Source organism: Carassius auratus, chromosome 45 (assembly GCF_003368295.1).
Source record: "Carassius auratus strain Wakin chromosome 45, ASM336829v1, whole genome shotgun sequence".
Lineage (NCBI taxonomy): Eukaryota > Metazoa > Chordata > Actinopteri > Cypriniformes > Cyprinidae > Carassius > Carassius auratus.
The window spans coordinates 7,630,251-7,656,117 of record NC_039287.1 but is presented as its reverse complement, the minus strand read 5'-3'; the positions used below and the strand labels follow the sequence as shown (position 1 = coordinate 7,656,117).

Genomic DNA, 25,867 nt, shown 5'->3' with positions numbered 1-25,867 from the left:
TTCAGAGATATTAAAGATAATGATACCATGACATCATAAAACTAAACTCATACTAAACTGTCTTTAATAGTGTATTAAACACCACTTGCATTTGTAATTTGTAAGACAAAAGAGCATAAACATTTTGAAGCCATAAACCCATCAAGTTCTAAAACTGAAACTGGTGAAAACCAAAATACAGTTTTAGATATAAAATATTTATTTTACAGCATGATTTGTCCTGGCAAAAAGAGCATTTTCCTCATTTTTAAGTTTGACCATTTAAACATATGATCTGTCAATTCATTTATATTAAATAAATGATTCAGTTCCAAACAATTAACACTAAAAGACCTAATATCACAATCCATTCTAACAATTACAATATGTAAGATATTCAAGAATATTCTTTTGAGAGTTGCATTCTAATAGTCCTGCGAAACTTAAAGCGTAACAGTTGCAAATTCATGTGATAATCCTATGCGAGATTGGCAGTAAATGCTACAAGTTACCACTAGAAGCAACTACTCATAGATACAGTTTAAAAATGGAACACTTAAAAGTGTGTAAAAGTTGCTGAAATAATACTCCAGCTTCCGTTCCACCATGTACGGTACATCCCTTTATCACAAAGAGCAAGTTATAAGACATTGTTTTTAAAACTTACAAATATCTCACATTCTAATCATAGAAACATAGAGCAGAAATACAAAGACACCATCTCTGTGGAAAACAATAGATGGCGGAACGGTATACAAACCGTTGGAAAACAGCACTCCCTTTTTCAAAGGTTCAAAAGTTCATGCATGAGACAAAGTAAAAAAAAAAAAAAAAAACCTGTTTCTTTTATTTACCATGGCTCCACATTTCAGGTAAAATAGTATTCTATACCTAAAATTACAATCAGCATTCTTGCCTTTGCCTCACAAAGCCAAAACACTGAAACATTTGGGAGCCACAAGGAAATTGGAAAGCATTTTAGAGGGAAATTCCAGATTTACTCACTCAGTTAACCAAATGAGATTTATTGTGTGCAGATGGATTCCATGTTTCACTCTGACTTGTGCACAGATGCTGAAAAAAAAAGGAAATCACATAAAAAAAACAGATACACAGCAGCCCAATATGAGATATGATTCACTTGTATGCACTTATACACTTATGTGTCTGTGCCGTCGACATCCAAAACACTCATTTTTTCCATGGTTGTTTTTCTGCTAGCAATAGTAACTAAACTGCTTAATCAGAACCAAATCCAGCTACATAGTTCAAAAGCACATACAATCCCAGAAAGTGTGTCAAGAGTGAAATTTTAAAGCAGCAAGCTGGCATTATCACTCCTGGACAGTTGTGATGTTACTAGCCAGTGGATTTTGGGCACAGCAACACAATAATTTTTGTCACTCCAACTTTCTGCAGCATTTTGGAAAACGGATGCTGCCAGTGCTACCTCGGAGAAAAATATTACCAACAGGATGTTCCATTTGTTCATTTTACAGTTCTTCCTGCTTTCCAAAACATTTTGAAAGATGGAAGCAAGTGAAATCTTGCAGAGTTCGATTAACAAACAGCGCCGTCCTGAGCATGTACTTTTATAGCGTAAAAGAGCTCTGTTTTGGGGTGTAGTTCATATTTTGGGTGAAGGGAGGGTTGTTGTCAGAGCCGGGGGATCCGGGAATGGACCCCCCTGACTGAAGTGAGTCCCTGAAGGGAGAAGGTGGAGTGAGCAGAGTCAGCTTACTCTGTGCCAACTCTTCCTCCACACATTCCTCTTCCTCCTCCTCTTCTTGTGTGGCACTATCACACAGAAACCCCTGAATGAGATTGAGAGCTTCCATTTCTGAACCTACCTCAGGGGACGCCTCAACTTGCAGGGGAAGAGGCAGCTGATTGGCAGATGATTTATAGGCGACGGGGCTTGACTTGTTCCCTTTGCCGATAACAAATTGGTCAAAATCAGGAACCGTAGAGCTCAGAGTGTCCACTGGCCCCTCTTGAGGATAATCAGTGCTGTGGTCTATTAAATTAGGAGGGGAATAGGAAAGTGGTACCCCTCTCTCGTGGGTTGTAGGATGTTGGGGACCCCCATCCTGCCCCTCTCTGAGATTGTAGAGATCCTTGTCGTCGGGGTGAGAGCCATTGGGGGCTGTGTTGAGACCAGCATCATGTTCAGACTCGGGGGGTTGTGAGGCATTAGTTAGGGGTCGTATGACCGCCGTCTGACTCTGGCCGACCGCTTGCCTCCTCACATGCACAGACAGTCTGTGGAACACGCTCGACCCCTTCCCCTGGGGCCTGGCACCTGATTCAGACCATGACACAGACTTTCCATTAGGACTATGAATGAAACAGAGACCCCACGGTATTCCCACGAAGAAACGCCAGAATAACCACACCGAGACAGAGAAGAACATCACAGAAAAATTATCATTATGCGTGTTATCATTCATACAAGTCATACAGTTATCAGCCATAAAACTCTCATGATTAGGGTTAGCATACGATGCATTACTCAACATTGTTAATTCATGAAGTCTCTGACAGAGATCTCTCAAGCATGCTGATTGTGTATCTCATAATGACCTGCTTACAGAGCATTATGAAAGCCACGATGGCTCTTTCTCTGCCATCCCTTCTCTGCACTGGTCTGCTCAAACTGAATGTCATGCAGTATGAATAAGAGCTTTACGGAATTCCACTCAGTATCAGATGAACATGGCATTAGCTGTCCGCTCTAAGTGTAATTAAGTTAACCGGACAGAGAGGCCTCAGGGCTGAAATCTGCATCAGAATCAAGGGGTGTTCACACTGACAGCGATTTGCAAAGGCAAAATATTCCACATTCAATGTGCCAACTATCGATGGGAGCCAAGTTTCTTCAAACGTTTACATCTATGCAAGTAAATAGCAAATCAATGTAGTAACCAGTGAATTCCAACAGGAGTGAAGTTTTTGCAGACATTTACTTTGATGCAAATAAGCAGCGACTTGACATGAAAGTGAAAACTGCTACAAAATTTTACATTTATGCAAATAATTATTAACTTAGTGAGGCATCCAGTAACATGTCAACCTTAAGAGTTGGTTATGCTTTTGCAAATGGGCAGCGACGAGTCTGATTCATGCAAAATCGTTCAACTTGTTCACAATGCACTATGACTTGCTGTGATCTACCAACAAATATTACTTGAAAGTTATTTTAATGGTTTAATGTTACTTTTTAGCAGCCAGATTCCTCATCAAAATCTTATTTTTGCCTGGAAAGAATCTCATTTGTAATCAGATTTTCTGAAGCCCACCATCAGCACTGAGGCATCCAGTAGTATGAACGTAAACGAGAAAATTGCTATCAGTGTGAACAGGGCAGTAGAAGGGAACTGGATATGGTAGCTACAGCCTCTGCAAGAACTGGGTTAAAGTTTTAGTCAGGAGAAGATTTGGCATGGGGGGAGGAGGCACACTGAAAAGTGGGTTAATACTGAGGAGGAGAGAGGGACTAAGTGGATGGGTAGTTAGATGAAAATTAGGTTAAATTTTAGATGAAGATTCAGCACAGATAAAGGACGGCCGGATAGCGTCTGGCTCTAGCTACATACATACACTTGGTTTTGCAGCAGGTAGAAAAACATAGGAGAGACTCAAATACACACACATCCTAGAAATAACTCTTTTATTGCTATCGCTGCAGTCCAAAATGTTTGTGTGCTACTGAGAAAGAAACACTATTATTTTATTTCCATACGTTTCATAGCCTATGTGCATTAAAACAGAAATGTGACTCAAACCTATAATTATCTGTCACTCACTTGGTACTGGCAGTTGCGTTGTTGTTCTTCTTCTTCCTTCGAAACATGTTGAGGATGCTGTTGCTCTGGCAAGGAGCTGCCTTCCCGTCGCCCACGTGCATACGAACCACGTCTGAGGTTGTAAAGGCACTGCGTACGTTGCGCTCGGGCTTGGAGATGATGATGTACATCTTAGGTGTGAACATGCAGCCCAGTGCTACAGTAACACTGAGACTGACGGAGAAGGAGGTGGTGATGATCTTGTAGTTGGAGCCGAAGTAGATGGGCACAAAAGCCAGCCAGATAATGCAGGTGGTGTACATGGTAAATGCAATGTACTTGGCTTCATTGAAGTTGGCAGGCACGTTGCGGGTTTTGAAGGCATAGTAGGTGCAGCTCATGATGAGCAGGCCGTTGTAACCCAACGGAGCCACTACGCCTACATTACTTGTGTTGCAGATAAGGTACACCTCACTGATGCTGGGGTAGCTCTTCACCGGCTCAGGGGGTTCCAGCACAATTAGTGTAACCACCACAGCCAGCTGGAAACTAATCAGGATGAAGGCGATAACCACTTGGGCCCAGGCGCTCATGAAGCGGGGCTTGCGAGTGCAGATTTTCTTCTTGCTTCCAGCCAGGATGCGTGCAATGCGGTTGGTTTTGGTTGCCAGGGCGGAGTAGCACATGGCGGACGACAAGCCCACTAGAAGGCGCTGCAGATAGCAGGAGATCACAGTGGGACGTGCAATGAGAGTGAAGGGGCAGATGTAGCCAAGGAAGATACCCGCCAGGATGATGTAGCAAAGTTCACGACTGGAGGACTTCACCACTGGCGTGTCACGGAACTGGATGAAGACAAAGGTGACGAATAGTGTTACCAGGATGCCGAGGCAGGAGAACACCACTGCGATGATGGACTCCACACTGCTCCACTCCAGGTATTTGAGTGGAAGAGGCTTACATTCTGGAATAAAACAAGCAGATAGGAAGTCAATAAATGAAGAACAGGACAAAAACAAATACAGAATTTCAGGATTGTTGGACTTCTGAATATCGTTGTAATTAAGTTCAAATGAAATTATGGTATAACTGTATTTTCAGCTTTGCCATCATATGAACAGCTTATGTTTTAAAATATATTAAAATAGGAAACTTTTTTAAATTGTAATAATACTGCACATTGATGATGCATTTTTGATCAAATACATCTTTCAAAAACATGAAAAAAAAAAAAAATCTTCCTGACCTCAAACTTTTCAACAGTGAAGTATGAATTGCATTTTTACATTTTTTTTTATGAATGAATAGAAGAACGTCACATCATTGTCCCTTAAGCATCATATGCCCCACTTTTGTGTGCATTTCTTTCTATGCATTCTGAAAACTCATATTCTTTATGACAGAGCCTTCTATACATCCTCGAAGTGTCTCTTTCTCTCATTCACTATGACAGAGCTTTTTCTCTATCTCAGATCAGTCTGTCTCTCTGGTAATCAGAATTCCCTGTTGCTCCTCAGGTTCCATGGTGAAACTGTTGAGCCTGACACACGGCTGCTGAGTACTAATGGGATTCCAACCTCACCGTTATCCAGCTCTGCTCGCTGCTGCAAAGAGCTGTCAAAATAATGTGCAACTCACAGCCCAGAGGAAGAGAAAGTGTTTGGTAAGGAGGATGCGAAGGGTATAGAGAGGAGTGATAGGAGAGAAGCCGAAAGGAGATATGGGCTGAACAGAATCTAAAGCATAAATGTTGGTGGAATACAGCAAATATTTTTTCTGCTATTCTCAATGAAATAGTAGTGTAAGTGTTTAAATGAAGAGATATTTTAATTGATAATTAGGAGGATGAAGGAAATGTAAACAAAGTCTCTTACCTGCCAGTTCATCATCAGGCCACCAGCCCAGGTCACAAGCTCTGCACGTGAACTCATCCTGAACATATTCATTATCTTTACATGTAGTGCAGATCCAGCAACAACTCACTTCACCTTTACGGATCACCTACAATCAAAATATTTATGTTGATGCCAGCTACAGAAACACTTCACAACTGTACAAGTTTCACAAGTTAACATCAGTTAATTCATGTCACAACAACAAAAAATGTAAATAAATAAATTAGTATAGAGTTACAATTATATATATAAAATTTTTGCCAATGCTTTAAATATAAGAAATATGTATCTTGCAATAACCCATCAGTCTATCAATGTATAGATGTAAAATAACTTCTTAACGAGTTATTTTAGTAAAAAAACTTTTTCTAAAAAAATGTTGTATCTAAAATTCTTAAATTGATACATTCCTTCAGATGTTAATTTACACTCATTAATAACCATTAGGGGGTATTTTATCTTACTGTACTGGTAGCTTTTTCCATTTGTTTTGTGAACTTTATACTTAAAACACGTGGAATAAATCAGTGAAAAAAAACTGTTTGTATACTAATCTGAGACATTAGAAAGCATTTTTTTTTAAATCACACTTCAACTGTAAATAGTTTCATCTGCCAATACAATGAATACATGAATATGCTATATACACACCTTGATCTGTCCCTTAGAGCACGGTTCGCTGCAGACGGATCTGACCATACCAGTGCGGTTCGTCATGAGTTTGTAATCACTGATGCTCAGAAGACCTTCGTGCCACGACCCCACATTAATGTAATGATAGCGGCCAAGCTCCTCCACATACTGAAGATTCATAATATCATACCTAAGAGCATAGAAAAGGCGAGAGAGGGGTAATGATATGGGTAATGAAAAAAAGAGAAAGAATAAGAGCAAGTCTGCCATAATTAGTAGTTCGGCACTGCAGAAACCTCGGGACTTGCAAGAGGCAGAGTTCACACTTTTACTATGTTCACACATCCAAGTCTCTCAACTTCGCATCTTCCACCTGGGATATGAATCCACAACCTCCTGAGTGCTGTCCACTCATCCATACTAATGACACTCCCTAGCTTACAGATGAGGCAAAGTGTCACAAGCACACATGTGTACACAAGTCGGTGGCAGTCTTGGCAGAAGTGGAGCTGTCATCTTTTGTTGGTGTATAGCCAGGGTGACAGGAGCTGGCCGCATCAGGGTATTGGGGTGGAGAGGACTGAAGCATCTCCTTGAGACAGGCAATCTGTTCCACTCCAAGTCCATTACCCTCTGACACGCATGTTTTTGCACATGTTGGCTAGGGTACGAATGCCAAATCTAACCGGAGAGAATGTGCGATCAGTTGTTGCCGCAGAGAATAGGTATTCAAAATGGTCCTTGTCACACTGGCCATTCAGGTGTGAGTTGTCATATTGACATTAAACTAGTTCTGTTTCAAAACCTGGTGGGCTGACTTGGTACACTAGTAGTTTCCTTCTTTTGCACCTCCCTAACGCTCTCCCTCATTTAGAATGTGCTACATATAGACACATTAGACAGCAATTCCAATGGCAATTGTTTGATGTTTAGGGTGAACATAGGTCCTCTTTTTTCCATACAAGTTATGGACAGGATTTTAAAATTGCCTATAATGTCAGGACTTTACCTTTGTTTTCATACTTCCCTGAAGGTAAGGAATAAAAATAGTGTGTATAGGCACTGAACATAATTGACCAGTCTTGGTGTTGGATATACAGATAGCAATCAGCAAAGCAAATATGTGTACATATAATTTCTGATGATTATACAGAGCATGTTATTAGGAAAGCAACATAAAAACCTGGATTTAGAAATCCTATTCACGAACATACGGCCACCCTAGTAGCATGTTGCTAAGATAACAGTGTGATCTAATCTTAGCTGGTATCCCAACCTGTGGTGGGGTTTGTTTTACAGTGGTTTTTGGGCACATTGACAGTTATGATGCTTCTATAGGTAGATAACTAGGTTTTGAAATAAGACACTAGTTCTTGCACATACAAAGTATTCTTATCATTTACCTCCCAGGGGAGTCTCCATTTACATCAAAGTAGATTTCCTCCCCAGAGACGCCAGTAAAAGAGGTCTTGAGAAGATAGTCCAGCAGTTTACTGCCATCAATGGGATCCATTGCCTCGCACAGGCCGACGTGGTCTGGGCACAGCTCTTGATGCATGTCATGAAGACCATGAGCCATTGCATAAATCGCATTGATCACGAAACCCATCTTGCTATCCTGGACATAGTTGTCTTTCAAGCTCTCATTTCCTGTCAAGAAAACATTTTAAACCAATGTAAGCAAGATTAAAGTGAGGACAACAGTCGTATTTGTGCCACTCTGCCTCCATCCATCCAGGATTTGTCTTTTTTATATTTGTTTATTCATTGAATTTGTTAGCAATTTAACAAATAAAAAATATGGATGCTAAATGAATTAAATTAGCCTGAAAAACTAAGGCCTACAGCGAAAGGCTCTGTGCTTTTTAAAAAATATATAAACAAATTTATCTGCAAATTTCTGATTACTATAGAGTACTAAAGGGCAGAACTTTCTCTTTTCTCTTAATGTAATATATAATTTTATGCCCCAACATTAAAATGAGATGACATTAATCACACTGAAGAGGCTGAATAAAAGGAAGGAGAGTCCTGCTGGCAGGCTGGCAAACTTCATTGAATTTCATATCTTACGAAGCACTGGCAAGCCACTGGACAAATGCCATACTCATAAGCCAGCCGATGGAAAAGCCATTCCAGTGCTACGTATACATTCAAGAATAATCAGAGTCAATAAATATACAAAAAAATCAGAAGTTTCTGCACAAGCTTTTTTTCAGTATAAAAAAAAAACCTTCCATCCTTAAAACAGAATTATTTCACCTAAAAAGAAGAACTGCTAGTTTTGGGGTTTTTTTAAGCTTAAATGATCAAATGTTAGTAAGATTTAAGCATAAAACAAGAACAAACTTGCCAATGGGGTGAGATTTTAATCAGTTTAATTAAAAATGTTATTCATGCAGTTTTGCTTCTCATGTAATGGTTTTTGTGTTAAGCATGTGCAGATATTTGTACAGAAAAAAAAAGAGAAAAATATTGACTCAGAAAATTATATTTGCAGTGTCTAAATCAACCAGGTGAACTCTTCAATCTCACACACATGCAAACAGTGCGGGTAACTCGTTACACTGTGATTGTGTCTTCTCTTTGTGCATTCACACAGTTTCACTCACTCACAAACACACACACACACACACACTTTGTGACGGCTTATTTCCTCTTGTGCAACAAGATTCTCTTGTGCTCTCAGTGCCATCAAGCCTGCCCTACAAGCAACACAGGAAAGTTGGACTGATATTTTATCTAGGCAGCATAGTGTCTGACTTTGCTTGACTTTTAGACTAAACTGAAGTCTTCTAGAGATACAGCTCATCAAAAGTTTATGATCAATATCAATCTGATGCTTTTCCAAGTGCATGGTCAGGATACAACTATAAAATATGAGACAAAGAAGCCTTGAGATAAATGTTCATAGTGTTCTGGAGGATAAATATATTTTGCAGAGCTTTTTATAATGACAATGATGAAACTAGCTGATTTTCACTGTATGTGATGCCTTTCTGGACTGCACATCATCTTCAGAGAATAGCTCTGCTAGTCAAAGAAGCCAAACACAGTCCAACTTACTGTGCTGACTGTTGCCATAGTGAAGTGCTTCTTCAGTGCAGGTATCATAACATCATAACTTCTCACTTACCACCATGAGGGTCTTTCAGAAGAAGAGAACAATAACAAACTATAAGCTCTTGTAATTTATTAAAACACCAAAAATTAACCTACATTACTACCAGTGTTGGGTATAGTTACTTTGGAAAGTAGTTAGTTAGGTTACAACGTTACCATCAATTAAAAGTAATCAGTTATGATACAGCGTTACCTATTCATAAAAGTAACGCGTTAGAGTACTCATGCGTTACCAAAAATTAAAAGCCGTTTGCAGCGGCTCACATATGACAGACACAGCCCCCGGCCCCTTTAAATGCACCTAGAAGTCGTGACTCCCGACAATGAATAACGTAAGTCATCCGACTAAATTAACACTGCAGAATAACAATAACAGGAAAGACAGTCAGCAATCGGCTATTCCACATGGCGTTTTATTTATTTATCACAGAACATATTATTAATCAAAATTCGCACCTAACGTTACCCAGCCCGGGTAGCCTAGGCTACTGTATATTATGAGCACCACAAGATAACTCCTGATTTTTCTTTAACTTTAAATAATGCAATTATCAAAGTACAAGTATGCTTACTTGTAAACACAACCTTAAACATGCTTGCAGATTTAAATCCATTTAGAAATGATGAACAACCAGCCAGCCAATGATCTAACAGAAATTAACAGCTGCCTGTCAGACAAAAATGATAACAAACCGAATTAAATCCTTCACTGCCACACAGGCAAATGACAAATCGCTTAATAGCCGAACTAATTATTATTAAAGTGTCACTCACAGTCACAAGCCTAAATTCGCTTTAACACAGTCCTCTTACATTTACTCTTCAAAGTAGTGATTAAAACGTAGCGTTAAATTTGAGGTAGAATTTTTGGCGGTCGACAGAAGCTTTTCACCAAAGCAGAGTGTGCATTTTACCGTTATGTTCTTTTCTTTTTCGTTGACAAATTGAAAATAATGTGCGTACTTCCATAAACCAAACGCTGTCCTCTCTGCTATCTTGCCGGGAGTTCGAAAAAAAAAAAAAAAAAAAAAACACACACACACACAGGGTCAGGCGCAGGGCACAGACGCATCACAGCCATTGACTTTACGATCACAGAGCTTCGGCTCCGCTGATACATCCGCAGGTGGCACAATAGACCTAGGACTACTGTCTGACAAAAAGCAGGCTGCAGTCGGGATTTTCCTTTTCTTAAAATAACGGATTACTTTTTTAAAAAAATAACGAAGTTACTGATTACTAACGCACGAAACTAACGCGTTAAGTTACAGATTTCAGGAAAAAAGTAATTAGAGTACTCTAACGCGTTACTTTGTAACGCGTTACCCACAACACTGATTACTACACAGACTTAGATATTAGGCTTTGTTGATCCGGTTGCATTATGCAGAATTACATTTGTAAAAATATATACTGTAGTAGAAGCTGCATTTTTTTCCTTTCAAGTGCTGTCTGAATAAAATAATAAGTACTACTAATATAATGTTTTAGGACAAAAGATGTTAATATTTCTATGTGGAAAGGCAAAGAGAACAATTATTTAAAAAGCACAAAAGACAAGGGGACACATCTCAGATTACCTAGATCACCTTTTAAAGCGCCGACCAGATGATAATTACATGGGGGAAAAAATGGAGGGAAAATATACAGAGATACCATTAATCATTCAATGAAGTATCATGCATAAAATAATATTCCTAAAAAATTATTCATTCAATCAGACTTTATTTTAATTAGAGTTAATATTAAATGTTACTGATTTCTTACATGTTCATGTTGATATAATTTGAAGATCTTCTGGTTCTTTGTTTACCTGTGCAGATTTTCTGGTAGTTATGGTTCTCCTGAGGATGACCAGGAATGCGGCACTGGAAGCGGTACTGCCAGAACTCAGCAAACCACGGGTTCCTTGTGTTGGTGTCCAAACGCAGCTTCAGAAAGTATTCATTAAATGACTGAACTTCTTCCGTTTGCAGCTTCATTGTGATCCCCCCATCTGCTTCCTCCTCATATCCTTCTACCACCTCGTCACGATCTGCCCAGCCATCACTTTATAAGAAGAGAGAGAACATAACATGTCAGATGATGAGGAATTTGTGTCATAAAGATCCAGCTTCTTTGCATAAACATGGCTTCCATATTACTGCATGCATACAAATGAGATTCGGTTTCTCTTAAATCACCAGTGTGCACCAAAGCATTTCAGTGTTGGGCTGTGAGTGCTTCTGTTTAGCTGATATAATGTAATCCTGAAAGAAGACTCAACATTTTAGGATTTTGTAAATGTATGGAACCTTTGAACAATTTAATCGATTTAAAAGATATATTTCATATTCTACACTATTACTAACTAGAATCCTGGTGTCATTAAAGTAAAAGAAAGACATGATGTCTATGACATTTTCATTTTCCAAGCTATTTTAACTTAAACTCTTATGCTGATTTTCTACATTTATTTATAATATAATACAGTTATTATTAAATTTGAAAAATTTCAAATAGAAGCATTTTTATTAGTCACTGCAGACTTCAGGACCTCCATTTTCTTTCTTACTCATTATTCTCTGACATATTTCTCCCAGTCAGCATGTTTTGCTTATTATGTTTCATTATACAGTTAAATATCTCATGAATCCATTTCTTCATCATTTTCTACTTGCCAAGCTTCCCTTCTTCCGTGCACACCGCAGTATTGTGGTGTCATAGGCAAGTTTTATTTATTTTATTATAGAGCGAATTAGACAAAATTATACATCTCCCTAAACAGCTTTGCACCCCACAGTGGAGCAGAAAATGGCAGAGATTAGATAGAGCAGAGCTCTATAGAGAGTTTTATTACCTCTATGAATAATGAAGGAGCTGAAGCACAGGTAGACTGTGCTGCTATGATAGGCAGATATGGCAGTGTCCTGAGGCTGAAGACAGGTTAACTACAGCAGCGATGGCACATAAGGTAGGAGAACAGGATCTTATTGATTTCATCCCTAATTCTCTGCTTAGATTCATCTCAAAATGTTCACCTTCCCCACATCATTTAGGATTTTCTCGCTTCTCACCTCATCTCAGTGCACACTTATTACTGTGCCCGGTTTTTTTTACCATTCCTAATCTTGTTTTCCTTTCTTCTCCCTTCTCTCCTCACCTTCCCTCCCTTTTTGCCCTTTCATTTAAATATATACAAAATAATTGTTATTTTCAAAATATATTACAGTAAATCACAGCAAAGACATTTATGTTACTATACATATATATATATATATATATATATATATATATACACACAGTACAGACCAAAAGTTTGGAAACATTACTATTTTTAATGTTTTTGAAAGTTTTTGAAAGTTTCTTCTGCTCATCAAGCTTGCATTTATTTGATCAAAAATACAGAAAAAAATTAATATTGTGATATATTATTACAATTTAAAATAATTGTTTTTATATTTATTATAATTTAAATTATCATTTATTTCTGTGATGCAAAGCTGAGTTTTTAGGATTTTTAGGAAAAAATATTAATGTTCCAAACTTTTGGTCTGTAGTGTATATATATATATATATATATATATATATATATATATATATATATATATATATATATATATATATATATATATATATGTGTGTATGTATATATGTATATATGTATCTATATATCAATCTATATATATAACAAAGCTGTTCTTGAACTTTCAAAAGTTAGAATCAAAGAAAGGTCCACAAAAATATTAAGCAGCACAATGTTTTTAACATTTATAATAAGAAGGAATGTTTCATGAGCACCAATGCAGCAAATTAGAAAGAGTTCTGATGGATCAAGTGACACTAAAGACTAGCGTAATGGCTGCTGAAACTTCAGTTTTGTCATCACAGGAATCAATTAAACTTTAAAATATTAAAATAGAAAAATAAAAAAACATTAAATTGTAATAATATTTCATGATATTGCTGTTTTTACTTTAGATGTTTTGTTTTTAGATATTTTATGTTTATATAGTTCTAGTTTGCAGGAAGCCATGTAAATAATTTATTCTCCTGCATCCTGCACACACATGAGTGTCTATCAGCCGCATCCGCATTCACCCATCAAGCCTCGTCCCACGCCAAACGAATCATTAAAAAGAAACGGTTCATAAGAATCAATTTTGTTTAAGAATTGAACCTCACAGCTTGTGCTGTGTTTGTTGTTGTGTGCAGAAAACACTAAAGATCTAAATATGTACTCAGTTAACCTCACCAGATGATAAAACAGCATATGGATGAATAATACTAGACACCCCATTTGGTCATCCTCTTTTTTTTCTATCCATTCTGTCATTACTCATTCAAATCCAGTATATTGTGGATGTGTGCTCTGGTTGACTGTTGCTCGATCCTCTCTAGAGGACTGAGTAAGACAGTGCAGGCTTAGGCTGAGGGCCATTAGAACTCATCCAGAAGCCTTTACTAATTCATGGTGCTCCAGTTAGCAGCAGCCTGGCTCTGTGTTTCACAAGCACCATTGCTGCTGGGAGCCCCCATCACGCCTGCTCTCGCTCGCCCCGCACCAGCTTTCATCTGCCTCTATTACTCTCTCTCTCCATCTCACATTCACATACACACATGACGAGACTTTGTCATGTCCTCTCTACATGTCCTTTTTTCCCCCTCCTAAACACCCCAAATCAGTCCATTCATACCCCAAACCTTTCAATGCCAGCGTCTCTTAAATATTCTTTGAATTCACACGGGACAAAACTTGAAAACATGTATAGTGACATGAAGTAAACAGTGTAGAATCAACCTCTTACACATTACAACAGCAGTCTGAGCACAAACAGATGTGCCTCAAGTCCCATGGGACGTGGTGTAATACAGCTCCAATGACAGGGCTGCTGGGATGCCTGCAGGCTTTCCTTGATCTAATGTAGTTTTGCTGTAGCTGTTTGAATCTTAAAGACTTGAAAGTGACCTCAGAGCGCTTGTTAAGTGCTGCAATAGACTGGCAGGTCAAAACAAACAGGTTTATATCTGCAGCTTCCCAGAGTATATTATGCTAATGCCGATTCAACCCAGCTACCTTGTTTTCTAGGCTTGTTTTTGTGTCAAACTCTCACTCTCACAAAATTTTTTTTTCTCATTTCTTGCATCTTTTTTCTCTTTTTACATATCCACATTAGGTTTTATTCTAATGAACTGATTGTACAGCCAAATGTTGAAACTTCCTGTATGCAGCCATTTGGAAAGCCTGTTAAAGTCAACCTTTCTCACTCTCTGCTCAGCCTCATGACTAATAAATCTTGTAATAAATTTAAAATAGAGGGCCAATGAGAAAGAGATCCTGATTTCCTAAGAATCAGCCTCCGCAGGCTTTACAAGAGTGGCCCTCTTACAAATCCGCAATATCTGCAGATGATAACTTTTACAAGGAGGTCCCAGGCAATCATGCAGTACTAAATGCACTGAAGAATGCTGAATGCAATTCTCCACATTACTTGAAGAGAAAATAACCTCAGAAGAAAAGCTATTTGGAGTGTTCAAGCGCACCTACAAGTAAATGACCCACTTAAATACAAACGTGGTAAAGAATTGTTCTTGTGTTAGCCTTTATGAAACCATAAAGGGTAACACAAGAAGCAGAAGTGAATCCAGGACTGAGCTCGAAAAAACACTATGCTTTATTAAAAACACTGATTAAACCCTGTTAAACTCCGACAAAATGAGGTCAAGCACTTTTAAGTCATTTTATCATTAGCGGTGGTTACAGGGTCATAAACAGACATCCTTTTCCAGTTTGAGTGATTTTTAAAATGTATTGAGAATTTTTTACAAATAAATGAAATGTAAAATGTGGGCATATAATTATGCCTTTAGAAACAGAATTGTAATCTTATATTTCTACACATAATTACTTCTTAATTATCAGTTGTTTATCTTACAATACCATGGTAACAGTGTTGACATTTTAAGGTTGCCCTCTACTGACAAAGACAAAACAAAAAATAACAACATAATAATTTTTGAAAGAATGATGCGTGTGTCTGTGTGTGTGTGTGTGTGTGTGTGTGTGTTTGTGTTTAGACCCACCATCAATAAATGCATACATGTATGCATACACACACATTGATAACAAGATAATGATAATAATGTTTCTTGAACACCAAATCGATATATTAGAATGATTTCTGAAGATTATGATCACAGACAGGCCATCATATTCAGAGAACAGGCTTTCTAGGTCAGAAATTTGTGTCTGGAATCTGGATATTTGTCTGTTTTCATATTTCCATGACCCCATCTCATTCAGTTTTCTGCTGGGTTTAAGTATATAATAATTGCATGAATGTGATATAAAACAATAACCATCACCATAAAAAACTTTAACTGGTGAACTTTAATTTGGAGCAAGAGAAAAACAGGGAGTGACTTGTGAAATGTGCCAGAGGTGTGCCACTTTGCTCACAGTTGATTGGTCCAAAACATAACCTGCCCCGCTGATGAAAAGCCGAGCCACTAATGGGACACACTGACAAGACTACTAATTTCCATCCATGACAAGACACATCTCAGAAAACAATGACAAGATGACAAGCTGATTATAGAAAATAAAATCTGCTATATAAAGAGACGGGGCATCTCAGGGACGTAGTTGCAAGGAAAAACTTAAAGAATGTACAATAATAACACAAAAATGTGTATATACTGTACTAATTTATATATCACCTACCAAGTGAAAGCATAAATAATTGTGAGAGTATATATCCACCACCTATATTACCAACCACCTAGCAACCACTTAGATCATTCATAAACTGCCCACATTAATCTATCACCATGGTACTGAGTTTGACTGAAGAAACAGTCATATACTCTTTTCTGAATTTTCCTTTTCTTTCTTCTTTATCTGAATGTGTAATGAGAGGCGAAAATTAGTTTTTGGAGGAAAGCGCAAAAGGATTATTGGGACTGGGAACACAGAAGGCACTAGGGGAAGAGAGTGCTGCTGTTTAAACATTTAATTTGGATTCCTGTCAGTGCTTGAAACACAGCTGAAATACTGAGGAGCTGATGTTGTTTTTCCTGTCCTGACAGCAATAACATGTGACTATGAAAATATCTATGGGGAACATGCTGTATGGGACTCTAAATAAGGAGTAAAAAACATAGTGGGAATGAAGCATGATCATTAAGAGGCAGAGGCAAACACAGTTCCCAGTATAGTCTGACAACTTCTGAGGAATCCAATGTAATAAGCGTTTAAGAGAAGCTGCCTGTGAGACTGTTGATGTTGATTAAAACATTTTAATTCAATGTTTTTCTTCTCTGGAAAATGACATAGATTTGGCTGGCTAAGACCAAAGCAGAGGAAAAGAACACCTGGACCTCATCCTCTTTTCACAGAAGAGCTCTCCAAACATACTCCCTCTGTTTCTCTCTCTCTCTCTCTCTCTCTCTCTCTCTCTTCTTAATCACTCTCTCATTCATTGTCTATCTCAGACACACATCATCAACTGTCTTGGCTTGAAGGCTTGGACTCAGATTATCATGACAATGCATGACGTGTTTTAATGAATAAATCTCCATCAGTACCCAGAAGCAGTTTTGCTCTCTGTCTCTCCTATTTTCCCATTTCCTCTCCAACATCTACTGTTAAAAACACACATGTTCAATTCTATTACCCAGCTTAATGAGATAGGGTCATGCAAATATGAAAACAGAAAAAAATCCAGATTCCAGACACAAAGTTTTGACCTAGAAAGTCTGTTAACTGAATATGGTGGCCTGCCTGTGATCATACGTGGGTGGGCTATAGATGTTGCCTTGATATAGATTAAACAAGATAGCTGCTACAGTTCATTTCCAGATCTTCAAGTCTGCAAGGATGCCATCTGAGAATGTTATCCAGTGTTGCTCTGATTTCACTATCAGAGAGTTTGACTGATCAGAGAATAGCCTTTGTAAAACAAACTGTGTATGACAGATTGATATGATATGATGATAGATATCTTAATACACTGGTTACCCATTTGTCTATCCCCTTAAAGATACCCGGTGGTGGGGAGTGGATGGGTGTCTTGTATCATCATGAGGGTGTCTCTTTTTTGTGATTGACTGACTGACTGTACATTATTCACCTTAATTACTCAGCAATCAAATTGGGCGATAAATTAGGAAACACTGGACTGCTTGACCACATTGTCATGTCTGCCTAATTATTATTCTCATGAGGCTTGATAAGTAGCAAAAAAAAGAACTAAATATTTTATGAGGGTACGCCTAATGATGACTAGTGTCTTTTTAGTATCTTAATATGGTATTTATACAATTATTTTCAGTTTTCATGTTTAATTTTAGTAATTTTGTTATGTGCTTTGGCCCTTTTTCTATATTTTTATATTTCTATTTAGCTTAAATGTATTTTTGTTTAAGCTTTAGTTATTTAGTTATTTCAGTAGTTCAAATTTTTCATCTAATATTTATAATTTAATTTACTCAAATTACTATTTGATGTGCTTTCTTATCAGGTGTGCTTACTAATATAGTAGACAGAATATAGAGTAGCAGAATCAAATATGGGACCCTAGCTGTATTGTTGCAGCATATGGCACATTCTTAATTTCCAAGTCATAAGCAATTGCATGATGCATTCACTATTGGGAGACCAAGGATCATCTTTTGCTTGCCTACTGCTTATTTGGCATCAAATACATTTCCTGTGAGAGGCTGTGAGATTGAATATTTAATACCCAGCCCACAGCACTTTTCCATCCCTATCTAAAAACAAGTGACCACCCTCTCTCACCCAAACATAAACTCAAACACTCACATCACATAACACAATGGCAGGAGGCAGTTTCCAGGGATTTGTGAGCCAGCTACTGAATCACAAAATATTCATTAGTGGTGAAAAGTGTGAAAAGCGCCTCTGTTCACAATGTCCATATTTAATCTCATCTGGATTCCCTAGGAAACTTGTCTATTCCGTAGCAACACTTATTTCCAATTCCGATGTCTCTTCTTCTTTCACAATAATAAGAAACACATGCCTAGGCACTTAAAGCAACACATAAATTGTACTAATAATTATTACAATCATTAGAATCATATTTGCTTATTTTGCACACAAAATGCAAAAGCATCAAAGATGGTGCAGTTGTGATATAACCATGAGCAAGACAATGTGGGTGTCATTTTGACTTCTTTGCCCTCTGTGTCTCATTTCAAAGCTTGCAATTTATTCCTCTGACATGATCAAACATGATCAAATTATATCTAAGCATCATTAGTGATGTAGTTTCTCCTGCCTTGAAACGGAATGGTTTTCAGCCTTACCTTCCAATTAGCTGGAACTCTCCAGAAACCCCACGGCGCCGCATGGCCATCAGCAGGCCACGAACAGTCATTCCCTCACAGAAGCAGAGGACCACGCGGGCTTTGGGGAGACGCTCCCGCAGTTTCTTAAGCAGACGGTCAAAGTGCTTTTCGCCAGCATTACTGTATATCTTATCAGAGTGGGCAATACATAGACCTTCCTCTGCGGCCAACTCCTTAAAGGCCTCCATGCCACTCTCTCCATAGTTACCTGCGTTCAGATAGAAAATGTTGGACAATTAATAAAGGATACGCTAAAACACGTAGGAAACTAATCAAAGACACAGAATGGAGGATAGATTACCACTACTGATCCAACACCTGTCAGACCAGTCAGAGCCCAGGATAACAAATGGATGACAGTTGACTATAGAGGACACAAAATGACAGGCAGACAGGCAACTGAAAAACATGAAATGGAGAAATGGTCACCACCATTTTGGATACAAATGGTGTCATACATTTAGAATGAAAAACACATAAATAAAAAAACTCTCACATAAATGCCATTTTGGAATACCTGATTCTGACTGGTTGAGCAAAGCATTCTATAATCAAATATTTTTTGTATCATCACTGATAAACTGCAACAGATTACATAGCTAGTCTTAAAGAGATAGCATTTATTCACCATGATAAATCCTTTATTATTATTATTTTTTTATTTTTAATCTCAGTGCCCCCCTCAGTGTTTATTTATTGTGTAAGAAGGCAAAGCAACAAATGCCTTAATAGTGATTCAAGACCTGATCACCACGTCTGGGTTTCTTTTTCAGTAAGGACCAGCTGACTGAACATTATCCTTTAATTATATTCCACTGGCATTGTACTGTAACTAAACAAGTAGGACACCAATAATAGTTTGTAGTGCTCTGGAGAATTACTGCAAATTACCATAATAGGTCACCTGAACACTCTGTGTCCTTTTCAAAATATTGTATGAATCAGAAACGGGTCCGTACAGAACTTAAAACATCTTCTGTTCCATCCAACGTCTGGGCTGCCAGGCGAAATTTCCATCTCATTGTGCAGGCAGCAGAGGTCACTGCTGTTGACTGTGCTCAGAAGAACAGTGCTTCTGTCTAATCAGGAAAGATGAGTGGTGTGTGGTCACTGATGACTGTCTGGAGGTCAGTCTCTGTAGTGTGGGTGTGCGGGTAACAATTCCAGCACATTCACAGTTCTGTGGCTCTCTAACAATTCCTTTTTACTCTGTTTACCTCTTTCTTTATGTTGTCTGGAACAACTGTATTTGCAGGTTTGGGTTTCTCTCTTACTAGCTTACTCCCTTTTTCTCTTTCTGACAAAACCATTGTGTTTTAACACTTTGTCATTTTTAAAGGTGTCTCATTTGAGCTTTTTTGCTTACTTTCATAAAACTCGGACTTGAAAAAAATCAGTCTTGTGAGTTAAGATACTGATTTCAAATGATTGTATCCCAAACACTCAGTCCTTTCAATCTTTGTTAGATTATGTGAGCCTGCTTTGAAACAAATAGTTCAGCTAAAAAGGAAGCTAGTCTGATTTTAGTGATGTCATCCTGATGTCATATTAAATAGCATTTGATCCATATAGTTCAAATATATGAATATCCTACAAAAGAGAGGTACCAGAGGTAGAGTGTTAAATAAACATTTTAATCTAATACTCAGAGTTCACTGCTCTGTTGTATTGGCGATAACTAGTGTTTGTTTTTTTGTTTTTGTTTTTTGGCACTTTTCAGCTGCTCACACTGGGATATCAGCCAAACTAACTGAAGACCAGGCTGGATGACCAGTTAAAACCAGCAAGCAGGCTTTAATTTTAGACTTTTCAGAATGATTTACATCAATAGAAATATATATTTTTTATATAAAGATAACCATGGAAGCTTGTTTCAAATGGGTGCCTGTTTAAATATGGCCATTAAAATGGCAAGAAATTTAACTGAATTTATATTTGGCCGCGTAATTATTGTAATCAAAGATCTCTACTGTTACTATGAGCAACAGGCAGCGATGTACGAGTTGCTGATGTTGTGTTTGTGAATCTAGTTCATGCCAGCTAAACCATTACAGAGTATCTCCTGAGAAGGAAAAGTCATCTTACTAATTATTTATGACCAAAACCAACAGAGCAGTGAATTTAGAATTAGCATTTTATTGCTTATTTAAGTCTGTCTAAAGGTGTCCCTTTATAAAATATTCAGATTTTAAACAAATGCTTGTTAGAAGTATGTTGAGGGGTCAAAGTATATTAATATGAAACAAGGAGGACATCACTAACAAAAAACTTAGTTACACTGCATTTAATTCACTGAAGTATGCTGATAGTAACCTAAAGGGCGGGGTTTTTTTTACCTTGTTTACTTTGAAATCCATCAGCTATAATTGAACAGAATTAATACACAGAAAAAAAGTGATGTGGCCCATGAGGACATTAATCATCTCAATGTGTAGTTTAACAGACAAGCTTTCCACCTTTGGATATTTTATATCACCTACTGAATTGAAAGTGAGACACACAACAATGCTAGAGGGAGCAACAAAAACTGTGTGTGTTGTGGGAAGGGAAAGGAAAAATACATTATCACCCTCATTATGTATGGAGAAACTGAGTCATTAATGCATGCTTCCATATGCAAATAATAAAAGGTCTTTGGTCCACTCACACTACAACTGGGAGTGAATTACCATTTAGGTATTTAAAGAGTGGTGCAATCATTACCTTTAAATGACAGTTTTTCCAATTGTTTTCACTTAATTAAAAATGTTAACACTTAAAACCTGTCTGTTATGTGTTCATGCTTTTATATTCAAAGTCAGACTTGCACAACCTTATCATTCTGTCAATAGTCAAAGTAAGAAAAACTAGAGAGTGTTATAACACGGAGTCTAATCAATCAGAAATTAGCTACAGTGGTGAAATTGCTATCATACCAGCACCCTCTTAATATACAGTAATAGAAGTTGTAGAATTTTAAGTCAGATTTCATGTCTGGCTTATAAATTTAAATTTATGCATTTTGCAGACGCTTTTATCCAAAGCGACTTACAGTGCATTCAGGCTATCAATTTTTACCTATCATCTGTTCCCTGGGAATCGAACCACCAACCTTGCACATACCACAATGCTCTACCAATTGAGCTACAGGAACACTATAGTTTATAGTTTGTAAACTTTATAGTTTATAGTTTATTGGCTTATAGTTTGATTTGTGATCATGTTAAAGAATGTTAAATGACAGAACATCAACATGATCTCCATGTTGAAAAAAAAAATAGAAATCTGTAACAATGTGCTTCCACTGGACTCACAAATATTGCACATAATGGTACACTGTTATCCTCACTGAATGTTATATACAGTAGTTACCCTGTGCATTTATTATACTGTTTAGAAATAAAACGTTTCAAATGCAATTATAGGTGAAATAATTATTATTTTTTAGTTAATTTTAAAGATTTTTATGTTAATTTTTTAAAAGTAGATTGGAAGCAGATTTTGAAGTATTTTAAAGTAAATTAAATGACCACAACATATTAAAGCAGGAGTCGCCATTGTCAGTCCTGGAGAGCCAAAGTCCTGCAGAGTTTACTCCAGCATTGTTAAAAACTCACCTGCCTGTAGTTAATTAACCCTTAGAGTTTGATTAGTTGGTCCAGGAGTGTTTGATTAGGGTTGGAGCTGAACTTTGCAAGATTATTGTGGCTGTCGCGGCCACCCCTGAATTAAAGGCACAGTCCACCTAAAAAGATCTGTCACCATTTACTCACCCTTATGTTGCTCTAAACACTTTTTAAACTATTTTTGGGTGGACTATCACTTCATGACAAAAAAATTATCCATCCTTTAAAGACTGTACAGAACTTCAGTAGTCTTTGTTCTTGGTATTTATACAATTTTTGAATAAGTTATATCTCTCTATACTACTTTGAGTTAAAGACTTTCTTTAAGTGTTAAAAAACACAAACACAAAAGTGCTAAAACACTCCCCTGCCTCCTTAACAAGACACCTTCCCAGTTCTCACATTAATTCATTAATTTGCAAAGTTTAGGGATAATTTCTAAACTATACAACCATTTTGGACAAACAAATATGTGAATATTATATAGAAGTTTGAGTCAGTGAGACAAAAAATGTAATTAAATTAAAATTAAAATAAAACAAAACTTGTTTTAATTAATATGCTACTCAGTGCAAAACATATAGGTTACCTGTATTCACATGACAGGCTTTAACATTGTTAAGAAAAGTTTATTAAAGGTCTCATACATCTCATACATACATTAATCTTCATAAAAGAAACAGAACGTGTGACTTAGTGACTTACCCTCTGTGTGAATGGCAGACACGTAAGTCCAGTTATAGTGCTTGACTATGTCGAGCATGGCGCGCGCCTGCAACGTGTCAGAGGGCACGACACGGAGGAAGTATTTGAAGAGAGTTTTGTCGCTCAGGTCTATGCTGGTGGCCGAATAAGCGATCTGGGGGATGTTAAACAGCTGGAGGAGATTCTGCACCTGGATGGCCACCGAGCTGGAGCCAGGACCTATGACTCCTGCGATGGGCTTCTTGGTGGGAGGAGGCTGGTTGAAAGGCGTCCCGTCGATGCACCACTTAGATCCGTCTTTGTCGTCCCGAATAGAGATGAGAGAGTCTCGGATGAACTCGATGCTTTGCTCTAGAGCCACTGAAGAGTGCCAGCATGAGTCCCGGATCTCGCAGCCCAGGGTGATGTTGGGCAGCAGGTTCTGGTCGGCGTTGATACGGTCCAGCGTATAAAACATCGCTTCCACTCGTTGGATGCCGTATTGCTCGCGCACGTCCCCGCATTTTCTGTCGGCCACACGCTCGGCGGACGGCTGGTGGTGCACGGAGAACAGCGCGCCGATGATCACGTCGCCATCCATGCGGGCGACAGAACGGGCCGCCGCGCGCTGGACCACCGAACGCTTGTATATGTTCCCAAGTGCATGAGATGAGAGTGTCGGTAGAAACAGACATAGGAACAGTGGAAAGTGTCTGCACGAGACACAGGGCATCTTTAAGCGTGCCATGTTCCACATTATGTGACGGGCATAGCGTGAGAGCTGCTCGTGCCCGCGGTGCTTGTTTCTCTGCAGTCCTAGATTCAATTAAGGGACCATGATGCGCACGTGAGACAACAGGAATGCGCCCTGACACCTGCTGAGAAAACATAACACAGAGTTACTTAGAGAAGACAAGTGCATCTATTATAAAAATCATTTTTAAAGAATGCATTCATTAAAGGTCAGTTCAACCTATGGAGAAACGGCGCATCATTTAACACCATGAAATAGAGCGCTGTTAGACTGGTTGATTTGTGACAGTTTAACCAATTATAAATGAGCTACAGGGGTAAAAGCACTATGCCTAAGGGGTGAAACCACCAGCAAAAATACTGAGATGACAATTGTAAGATTTAAAATAAAATATAAAAGATTTACAGGACAAATAAAATGGGATATAAAAATTTTAAAATATTATGCTTTATTTTGAATACCAGTGTGATCGATCAAAGAAGATGTATATAATCAGTTTTCGTTTAATGTGACATAAAATCCACAAATGTTTTTCATCAGTCTAAAACTAGAAACCCTACGTCTGAGGGTTGAAGATTGCCCAAAAGATTGCCCAAAATAGGACAGTGTATAGGCCAGTGTCTGTTATGCTTTTAGCAAATGTTTTATGCGTTTTACATTTGTTTTATAATTGTATTTGCCTTTGCGAATTAAAATATTCAAATTATAGGCCTACTGTTTAAAATAATAAGGGGTGGCATAACAATTATTTGAACAAGCACATTTGATACCCCCAAAAAGTGCATAAAATATTGAATATTTTTGTTGTTAGCTCACCTAATGAGGTAAGTTGTAACAACAACAACCTTTCTAACACCCTTTCTAAACTATTTGACATTATTTTGCATAGTTTAATGATAAGCTGTAGGTTTACAAACTAATTTAAGTTGCAGACAAATGCCTGAACATTATATTGAAGTTTCAGACGCATAGCGTAAAGTTACCTCCAAAAATCTAGATGCGTAATACAAAATACGCGCCGGTCTCTGTTAGACGACACTTCAGAAGCTTTCTGTTTACTATGGAGGCAAACGTACGTCATTATTCAGTATTTACTAAATAGCTGGCGAACGAGAGACTCACTGGTCGAAGAAACATATGATGACAGAGTGAGCATCATTCACGGTTTGATGGCGAGGTCGTCGTTTTTTGTCCTTGCAGGAACGATTTCAGCACCGCGGACAGCGCAGACAACCAACCATATAAAAGACAGTGAAAGAAACAATAAGACGCGCCTTTGTAGCCAAAGCAGAACTACTGGAAGCAATGTGTTTAAACACAAAACCTCAGGTACTGTATGACCCTTATATTTAGTGCGACTAAATATACTTGTTTTCAGACAGAGATCAGTTGCGCTCATCTCACAAAAATCTCAATGACAAATGAGCCATAATTACGATGCATTGCCTCCTGTACTCTCATTGACTGACATTGCCGCACATCTGTCTGTACCTGCAGTCACCAGGAAATGCAAACAACAACAACAAAAACATCTGCACAGGATTTCGATCGTATACGCACCTGAGCCAATGACACATCGCTTTACCTCCTTCTGAGACAGCTGCTGGACTGATGATATAGCTACTTTCAGTTATCAGTGTATAGCCCAGCCAGATGATCTCTCTCTCCCTCCCTCTCTCTAACATTTTGATAATGTTAGTGGGCGGACCAACTAGACTTGTGGATTGTCTTGTCAGTTCAGGTCGTCAAATAAGTACTGATGTGAATGTAAATATCAAATGGCACTGGAGTGATTGATAACCAAATGCCAACTAATTTATACAAAACATTATGTTTGTGATAAACATGTTATATATATCTAAAAATCTTTAATAAGTTTAAAAAGTGATAAATAATGACTAATTATATTTACGTACAGACCACAAAGATCCCGAACGGAAAACAATCAAGCAGGTTTCAGTTGTTGTGGCTATAGTAAAATGCTAAAACAGAAAAATCATGTAAAAGGAATGGTTACTTTTAAGACAGCTTGTCCAGGCTAGCAGGCCAGACAGAAGA

General features: G+C 37.9%; 1 protein-coding gene across 5 annotated transcripts; it reads right to left on the bottom strand.

Annotated features, from left to right (window-relative positions):
• Window positions 1–124: 124 nt before the first annotated feature.
• Window positions 125–25,476, bottom strand: LOC113063098 (metabotropic glutamate receptor 1). 5 transcript variants are annotated; one of them, XM_026233269.1, is made up of 10 exons: window positions 25,370–25,476; window positions 23,077–23,933; window positions 18,725–18,974; window positions 11,229–11,464; window positions 10,996–11,004; window positions 7,696–7,942; window positions 6,311–6,482; window positions 5,639–5,765; window positions 3,786–4,728; window positions 125–2,316 (listed from the first exon to the last, which is right to left on the bottom strand). In XM_026233269.1, the coding sequence occupies exons 2-10, from the start codon at window positions 23,810–23,812 to the stop codon at window positions 1,572–1,574; spliced, it is 3,465 nt and encodes a 1,154-aa protein (XP_026089054.1). In that variant the 5' UTR covers window positions 23,813–23,933; window positions 25,370–25,476; the 3' UTR covers window positions 125–1,571. The 5 variants fall into 5 exon arrangements, with proteins under 5 accessions (XP_026089054.1, XP_026089055.1, XP_026089056.1 ...); XM_026233270.1 differs by having other exon boundaries at window positions 23,077–23,930; XM_026233271.1 differs by lacking the exon at window positions 25,370–25,476 and adding an exon at window positions 24,932–25,051.
• Between the last annotated feature and the right edge of the window lie 391 nt (window positions 25,477–25,867).